The 9,766-nt window shown below is 31.6% G+C and overlaps 1 protein-coding gene across 1 annotated transcript; it reads left to right on the top strand.

Moving 5' to 3' along the window:
- The first annotated feature begins 694 nt into the window (after nucleotides 1–694).
- LOC129877493 (UDP-glycosyltransferase 73C4-like) lies at nucleotides 695–2,527 on the top strand. The gene has a single exon (XM_055953002.1). The coding sequence runs from the start codon at nucleotides 844–846 to the stop codon at nucleotides 2,317–2,319; it is 1,476 nt and encodes a 491-aa protein (XP_055808977.1). The 5' UTR covers nucleotides 695–843; the 3' UTR covers nucleotides 2,320–2,527.
- The last annotated feature ends 7,239 nt before the right edge of the window (nucleotides 2,528–9,766 follow it).

The following is a 9,766-nucleotide window of genomic DNA, read 5'->3' as shown; positions in this document are numbered from 1 at the left end:
ACAGTGTGATGAAGAGTAGATCCGAGTCTCGTCAACTTCTTTTCTTTATTGTGTTATTTTATAGGCATAATTCACAAATATGCCTTTTAACTTGGGCTTATTTTACATTTATGTTCTCTAATTTTGGGTGTGTACAAGTAGACATTTAAATTTGTATAAAATTGAATAAGTAGACACACGTGTCTTACGTGGCAAAATACATGTAGGACGCCACGTAGGACAAAAAAATGACATATAGAATGTCATGTAGGATGATGTGTCTATTTGTTCAAGTGTTAGATAGTTAAAGTGTTTATTTGTGCACTAGTAAAATTAGAGGTCATAATTATAAGCTGAAGCCAAATTAATGGTCATATTTATGAATCATGCCTATTTTATATTTTTATTATTATTTGATAGCATTCACGTTAATATTAACCAAAACAAAAGTGCGTAAAAGGGAATTAGAAACTTCACGTGTGATCATTCAACATCATCCGTGCCATCAATCCAAGTTCATGTGTAAAATTTGTTTAATATGCTTATGTTTGCGCTTACATCATCAATTTAGGAAATATTCCCATGACAAACATTACCAGTAGCTGACACATTGAGCAGTTATCATTTTCTTGTATTCTTCTGAACTGCATCTATCATGGAGTACTATTTAATATTATCAAGAAAATTTTAAACAAAAATGCAACGATATCTGCAATAAGCTGGTTTGTGGCAATAGTTAGAAGCTGAATATGATTATGTCTGCTCTTACATCATCACTTTACAATGTATAAATTAAGCAATGTTGAAACCATAGTGTAACAACCTGAAATATAACAAAATTATTCTCTGATTTTTCGACTAACAATGGATGTTCCCACAGTGCAGCCACATTTTGTGTTGTTTCCTTTCATGGCACAAGGTCATACAATCCCTATGATTGACATTGCACGTCTATTAGCACAGCGCGGAGTAATAATCACAATCCTTACTACACAATTGAATGCCAATAGATTCAAGAAAGTGGTTGATCGTGCAATAGAGACAGGACTAAAGATTCAGGTGGTTCACCTCTACTTTCCAAGCTTAGAGGCTGGACTACCTGAAGGGTGTGAAAATTTCGACATGCTTCCATCCATGGATTTCGGGGTGAAATTCTTCGATGCTACGAAAAGACTTCAACCCCAAGTGGAAGAAATGTTGCAACAACTGAAACCTTCACCAAATTGCCTGATATCTGACATGTGTTTGCCATGGACAACTAATGTCGCACACAAATTTAACATCCCTAGAATAGTTTTCCATGGGATGTGTTGCTTCTCTTTATTGTGCTTACACAATTTGAGAAATTGGGAGGAATTAAAAAAGATTGAGTCAGATACAGAGTACTTTCAAGTGCCTGGATTATTTGACAAGATTGAACTAAGCAAAACTCAGCTTGGGAATGCTATGAAGCCAAGAAATGAAGATTGGAAAGAAATTTCTGATCAAATAAAGAAAGCAGAAGAAGAAGCTTATGGGATAGTGGTGAATAGCTTTGAAGATTTGGAACAAGAATATGTCAAGGGATTGATGAATGCCAAAGGCAAAAAAATTTGGACCATTGGCCCTGTTTCACTCTGCAACAAAGAGAAACAGGACAAAGCTGAAAGAGGGGACAAGGCTGCAATTGATGAACACCAGTGCCTTAACTGGCTTGATTCTTGGGAACAACACTCTGTGCTCTTTGTCTGTCTCGGGAGCCTATCGCGCCTTTCCACGTCTCAGATGGTTGAGCTGGCACTCGGGATAGAATCGTCGAGACGACCCTTCATTTGGGTTGTTCGACACATGTCAGATGAGTTCAAAAAATGGCTAGTGGAAGAAAATTTTGAGGAAAGAGTTAAAGGACAAGGACTTTTAATCCATGGTTGGGCACCACAAGTACTAATCTTATCTCACCCTTCAATTGGTGCATTTTTAACGCACTGTGGATGGAATTCGAGCCTGGAAGGTATATCTGCTGGCGTGGTGATGATCACTTGGCCAATGTTTGCTGAGCAGTTCTGCAATGAGAAGCTAATAGTGAATGTACTCAAGACAGGAGTGAGGTCTGGAATAGAGAAGCAAGTGATGTTTGGGGAGGAAGAAAAATTGGGATCACAAGTGAGCAAAGATGATATTAAGATGGTCATTGAAGAAGTAATGGGTAAAGAAATGGAAGCTGAAATGAGAAGAAAAAGAGCTAAACAATTAGGAGAAAAGGCAAGCAGGGCTGTGGAGGAAGAGGGTTCCTCTCACCTCAACTTGACACAATTGATTCAAGATGTCACAGATCAAGCAATTTTTTTAAAATGTATGTAGGATTACAAAGGTTGATTTAGGATATTGTGCAACTACTGGTCGTTAGGGTGTATTAGGAGAAATAGTTCAAGTATTATGTATGGTATTATCTAGTACTATGTTTGGTAGGAATTTTTAACCTATGCATAACTAATACCTTTGCTTTTGAGGTATTAGTAATACATAGGATTTAATACCATGAAATTAATATATATAAAAACAAAAATATCCATCAAATCCTTTTAATCATTTTTTTTATTTTCTTGATTTTATGTTTTATATTTGTAGTTTTGTAATAGTAAATTTATTTAAATAAATTAGCTTACAAATTTTATTAGTTAGATAGAGTTGTTTGTTGCTAAATAATTAATATATTCTAAATTAGATAAATAATTAATTGGTGTTATTTTATTGGAGTAACACATTCAAATTGATCAACATGAAGAAGGATATTATATCATTAAAAAAAATCTCCTCTTTGATTTGTAATAATATTTAATCAAACTTGGCAATAACATTATGCGCTCTTATGTAATGCCTACTTAGTTAAAAAAAATTGATAGAAAAGTACTAATCATTTTTTTCCCAGTAAAAGCACCGATGATGATACATTGTAAACTTTAAATATATAGTACTAGTACTATCATAATATTTATTTTACCAATTTAGTTTATCAGTCAAAAATTTTAAATTGTTTTTAAATTTTTATTTATTGTGGGTTCATATTTACATAATATTTAAAAAAATTGTCATGTAATTTTTTTTCATAATTAATTTAGTTGAGTGATATTGTTGATAGAAAGACCTAATTGAGTGATTGTATTGATACAAAACAAAGTTCAATGACTTTGCTAGATAAGTTCTCAAAGTTAAATGACCTTTTAAGATATTAACTCCATATTAAAACTACAACTTGAAATTTTTATGTGTAAAAGTAGATGATTTATTCGATTTTACTATTATTTACCGTCTTTTCATTTTTAAAAGTATATGGAGAATTTTTATCAAATTGAAAATTAACGTGTTGTGAGTGATCAATTTATTAAGATGATACTTCAAATAATTCAAGTGAGAAAATAGCAAACACGATAATTTTTCTTCTCTAGCTAGTTAGAAGGCCACAAAAAAATAATATTGTCCAATAGTTATCTATCTTGACTCAATTACATGAAATAGAAAATCCCACAATAATTCACGAGTATAATTGGAAAGAAGTTTTTTGTAGAGCTTTAAATTAGATATAAGATTAGGTGGGAAGCAATGAATCAAACACTTGATAAAAAATCATCCGCACATTACTAATCTCTTTACTAATCTCTGCGTTACTAATTCATCTGTTATTTATCTTTGTACCAAACGACCCCTTAATGTATTGGGTAAAGTTCAATTATTTCTATGGAACAAAAAATTTTATGGCCTTACTATAATATATTTTATGAAAAAGGGTAAAAAAAAAATAGGGACAATTTCAAATATATATAATAGACTAATTAGTTTATAATAAATATAGCCATGTTTTGTTTACATAAAAAAATATTCAAAATCAAAGGATATATAGAGTGAGTATACATAGCTTGCCAAAAGTCATAGAAAGTATATATTGACTATACAATATAGATTACTTATACATGAGCTATACACTGAATATACAGTATGATACACTAAAAAACTGAATATAGCTTGACTATACTTGAAATATACACTGACTATACATGCCTATACAACGAATAACCATTTTTTTGGTAATTACTTTGCCGAATGGCCATGTGACGTAATTATCTCTAAAAATATCCTTAAACAATGTGAAATTGAACAAAAATACCCTCAATTGATAGCTGGTCCAACAAATGCTCTTGTCATTAATAGTTTGATCCAAAAATATCACTACTGTCAGTAGTTTGATCTAAAAATATTCTTATTGTTATTTAATGGGTCAAAAATACTCTTTCTCTAATAAATATAGAGAAAGGAAAACTAATACCCCCAAAAGTAAATTATTTACCCTTAAATGCTCCATTACTTTCATACTTTCTTTTTATTTTAAATGAGATACATCTATTTTTATTCGCGTGCTGACGTTAGCACCTACCCTTTTTTCCCTCATTAATACCATCACAATACATTATAGTATATGAATATACTCTGATGATATCAAAGAGTAATTGAACAACATCTTCATTGAAAGACTGATTTTTCCTCCTCAGTATTTTCATTGAAGTTTCCTTCAATCCTTAGACGAAATTACTCAAGCATCCATGATACCATTACGATATATCATTGAGGTATGTTTCAATTCTTTAATAATTTAATTTAAAAATATTTAAAAAAGAGTCATAATTTAGATATAATTTTTTTAAAAAAATTGCAAAAAGAGAAAAAAAATATAAAAATATATTTTCTGCTAATTTTAGAGTTTAATAAATTGGATTGTGACTTTAATAATTTTTTCTTAATAGTTTCTTATTTATTTCTTAAAAAAGAGCTCAATTATATATGATACCGATAGAGTATCGATATACTGACGAGTATCACAGAGAATTAGGTTCAGTCCATACGATATCGATATGGTATCAATATACCGACGGAGTATCACAGAGAATTAATTTATAATAGTGATGCTGACGGCATGCTGACATCATAAGAAAGACAAAAGTGGGATAAACGAGTAAATAGTTTTGGCCGCTGGTCCTTTAAGCCTAAATTAATTGGGTTGGGTCCATTTTTTTAAAAATAATTTTACAATTGGGTTCATTTTGTGTAGTTTTCCCACAAATATATTAGTATTTTTTTTCTTTTTAAACATATCCTATTCATAATAAAAAATCTTACTATTAATGAAAACCAATTCTTGTTCTTTTCTTTTAAAATTACTTTAATAATAATATCTTTTTTCTTCTTAATCTCATTTTATCAATTAATAGAATAACTTTGTGTACCTTTTTAACTGTTAAAATATATTAGATCATTATATTTCATCATTAATTTTTATTTAGATAACGATAAAAAATTCGTAATAAAATAGAAAATATGATTATTTCTTAATATTTCTCGAATTGAAGTAGGATAAATATTTTTTTATTAAAAATATCATCACTAGGTGTCACAACCCAATCCACCGGGTTGTGCGGGCACCCACTCTATGACTTAAGTAGGAGAACCCTTAATCCATTATATAAAAAGCATTGCGAAATTTCAATCAAAAATTGAGTCAATAAATCAGATATTTATAGAAATTTATAATAATAAACTTGTACAAAAAATTACACATAAAACCCCATGGATACTAGTTTAAAACAGGTACAAGAGCTCTACAGGAGCAAGATATAATACAAATGAAAGACACAGCTCCAACCACATGGAAGAAAAAGTAGGAGTTGTCGAAAAATCATTTTCGCCTTCACCTAGGAAACTCTACTGGCCCTGCAATCAGACTATGCCAAAGGCATAGCAAGAGAAGTATCAGTAGAAACAACACACACTGATAGGCATCATCGTACAATCTGATACCTACCGCATAATATATGAACAAAAAAATAAGAGAGATCATAATAGTTAAACTTTATTAACTTGCCCACCCTAACCCATAGGTACACTCCTTACTTCCATGTATTTACCACTCTACGCTCCAGAGATTCACGATTCATTCTAGTCACAACTTACGACCTATTGGTTATGGGCTCACCTTACTATTGTTCAATTTCCCCAACATTTTCCATCTAACAACCTTAACCGCTCAATGATTTCTCCTAGCTATCACTAGTCTTGTTCTGATTGTCTCACAACATATGGCCTAGCCATTCCACAACCACATTTCCACTGCTAACCCGGTCATAAGTAACAACTACTACAGTTACTCGTGAACACTTCAATGATAAAACCATCTGTGAACAAGCAACTTCCAACTCTAAGCCTATAAACATAGAATACATTATACAACATATATATCACACCAAGCCTAATACATGCCCATTCTCTTACCACCATAAGTTTATACATCCTCACATCTCTTTGTAACTAACACCCCTAAATTCAAAGGTTTCTTTGTATGTACTTTATCTAGGGTTCATTTGATCATAAAATTATTATTACATGAAAATACCGATATCATCAAGTCCACTCATAGAACCACCCCCCCACACATACTTGTCCCTCTCAGGGGACCCAATCCAGTCATATATGTGTTGAAACATGACACCCAATTCAAGAATGTATTGGAATGTGACACTCGATCCAAATATATTTTAGAAAATGACACCCGATCTAAATATGTGTTAGAACGTGACCCCGATCCAATTATGCAGATGAAACACAACTATCAACAACAGACCACTTTATATCACCAAAAACATATTCATCACAAAAATAGGCCAGCAAGTGATCATTTCACATATAATCTAGCATGTCTCCCTATTCATATACACATATGCATATCATGAAGAAATTTAATAGGTATATGAAACATATACGAAAAACAAGACCATCACATACACTACCAAACCCTTAGGGTTTATCTTCAATATCTATTTAATTTTATATTCCTATACACAATAATATGCTCGTTATAAAATAACCATTTGGATGCAATAATATCACCACCAATATACTTCCCCCATCATTATAGAATATTTTTCTTAGGTCACATTTGAATTAGACCCTAATACAATCGAATTCCTGCCCACGACCCATGACCACAACTTAGTTATACTATTTTTCCTTAAATTTCCTTCTATATGTCACGCCCCGAGAGGGTACCCTAGGCGTGGCCAGCACTCAGAAAACATCTCTGGCCTCTGAGAGAACCACTTGGTCTCATCACTTATTCATTCATCAGCGGAAGACTTAATAAGAATACTTATATGGGCTCTCCATTAACAACATCTAATGAAAGAAGAAATTTTTTTAGAAGAAGTAGTTTTAAAGGGGAACTACTCCAATTACATCATTAAACTCTGTCTATGAAGCCTCTAATACTCTTAGATGGTGCCAATGACATGTCCATGGCTACCTTAAAAGAAATATAATACTCAACAATAATTAAAGGATAAAGAGTTCCTCCGAATATAAAAAGGACTCACCAAATAGCTGAAAAATAATGATCTTCAACGAAGCGCCTGTTGAGGATCTCTAACACCTGTATCTGCTTCATAAAACGATGCAGGTCGAATGACATCAGTACGTGGAATGTACGAGTATGTAAAATGTCAGGAAGGTAAGGACAAATATCAAGAAACTCCTCTAAAAAAAACTCAGCTCAGAACTCAACATCATCTCAACATCAATATGTAATGCAAGTTTAAAATATAATAATAAAAATAATAGTAACAAGCAATGCTTACTCAATTGGGAGTTTCTCTAACCGACAACCATCACTTATGAGCTAGCGATGATACAACGAAGCGATGTCGTTGCCACATCCATCCAATACCTTGCCAGGGTAAATGACATCACCATCTTGGATCCACTCATCAAAGTCCTCTTTTTGAGACTTAAGAGGCATAACCTCCATCCTACGCTGGCTACGTAGTTCTGGGGTTTGAGTTAATTAAACTCTTACCCAACTCGGTGCTCAATACTACTCCCAAAATATGTGCTCATATTAAACTCATCATCTAGTCTCATTGGACTTTAATTTAAATAATCAAACTCAACTCATTTCATGTTCATCAATCATTATACTTCCAAAAACATCATTTACATCTCATCAAAATATCTTGCTCAAAATATCATTTGCTCAAATTCATTCAAACTCAACTCTTTTGCTCTTTCAAAACTCAATAAAATACATATATAATATTAATTCATATAACTTTCTTTTTATTAATGAAAATAATAAAAAGCCAACATCTTTACTCAAAACATGTATAAAAATATTCATGAATATCAAATCAATTAGGATTCATGGGAAAGTAGCCATGAATAATAATTCCAATAATATGAGAGATAACAATAATAATATTAATGCATATATATATCAACCTCAATAGAAGAAGAATTAATTTATTTAGAATTCAAGATTTGGATAAAACTCAACTATAACTCAATTATAATGAATTTAAATATTGGGCGCATGGACGAACTCAATCCAATACTATGAAAGCCTTACATACCTTAAATCAGAAGCTTTACTTCGAATTGGAACACTCTTGGACCCCTAGCCTTTTCTTCTCGCCGGTTTGTTTTGTGTACTACCCGGAGTATAAGAATTACCAGAGTAGTATTTTTATACTACTAAAACTAAAACTATATTTGAAAAGAAGTAAAGAAGTATATAGAGAGAAGAGTTTCTTAAGAAAGCTTGGTGAATAAAATGAGGAAATAAGGTGGGTATTTATAGGTGTGGAGGAGGGACCTAACAATAAATAAACATAATCATAAAGGATGATCTTGAAAATTCAATGTAGAATTTTGATGTCATGGATGATGTCAAATGGTTCTAGATCTTTCTATGGTAGGTGAGATGAAATCTCTTTTAACGGAATATCTGTTTTCGAAGCTGCGTTTGAATAAGATAAATTCCTTTTTATGATTTGGTATCTTCATAAGAATTGTAGATATAGAAGTCTAGTTTTAGTTAGTTCAAGAATCATCCAATTTGGAGCATTCTACATCGAGATATGAATTTTATTCTACAAACTCTCCATTCTGTCACAACACTATATCTTGTAAAGATCAATTTATTTGATCTACTTAAAATCTGAATCTTAAGATATGTTCTTCATGACAGTTGTAGGTAATGATGTTGTGGTTATTCAGAAATTTGAATCACCTAATTTAGACCATCATATGAAAAGTTATGCCCAAATTACTTTAGGCATGAGCGAACATAATCAAAATACTTTTAGAACATGATCAAAATACTTTAGAACATGATCAAAATCTTTAGGCATGAGAGAACATGATCAAAATACTTTTAGAACATGATCAAAATACTTTAGAACATGATCAAAATCTTTTCATGCCTTCACATAAGAACTTTTGATAAATCAACAATTTAATGCATTTAAAAGCCAATATAAGTTAATATAAGATAGGTAATTAAATTTCATATATTTAATAATCTATGCATTTGGAATCATGATATGAAAAATCCATAAAGTTTCATGCTTGAATTAAATAGAAAACTTTGATAATTTATTTGGATTTCATGAAAGAAAGGATCCATGAATCAATAATATTTAGGGGGTGTTACACTATACTACATAATATGAATAGATTTACTACTCAAAAAAGAGAAGCCTAGCCTACTTTGGCGCCAAGCAACTGTGGAGAGCTAATTGTCATGACCCGCCACTTAATCATGATGAAGGAAAAAAAATTTAGAGTCTTGGAGAGGCTAATAAAAGGCTCTAGAATGTCCAAGAGAATTGTTGAAAAGACTTAGAGAAATCTAGAATCTTATAGATTAGTCTTGGAAGACCTAGATTTCTTTAAAGTGTGTAGAGAATTTTAGAGAAAGACTATTTTGTAA

The sequence above is a fragment of the Solanum dulcamara genome, chromosome 12, assembly GCF_947179165.1.
Source record: "Solanum dulcamara chromosome 12, daSolDulc1.2, whole genome shotgun sequence".
Classification (NCBI taxonomy): domain Eukaryota; kingdom Viridiplantae; phylum Streptophyta; class Magnoliopsida; order Solanales; family Solanaceae; genus Solanum; species Solanum dulcamara.
This window is presented reverse-complemented; position numbering and strand designations above follow the sequence as displayed.

Bases quoted from the DNA above. Each gene is read 5' to 3' on its own strand.
- LOC129877493 (XM_055953002.1), top strand. From the start codon at position 844: ATGGATGTTCCCACAGTGCAGCCACATTTTGTGTTGTTTCCTTTCATG.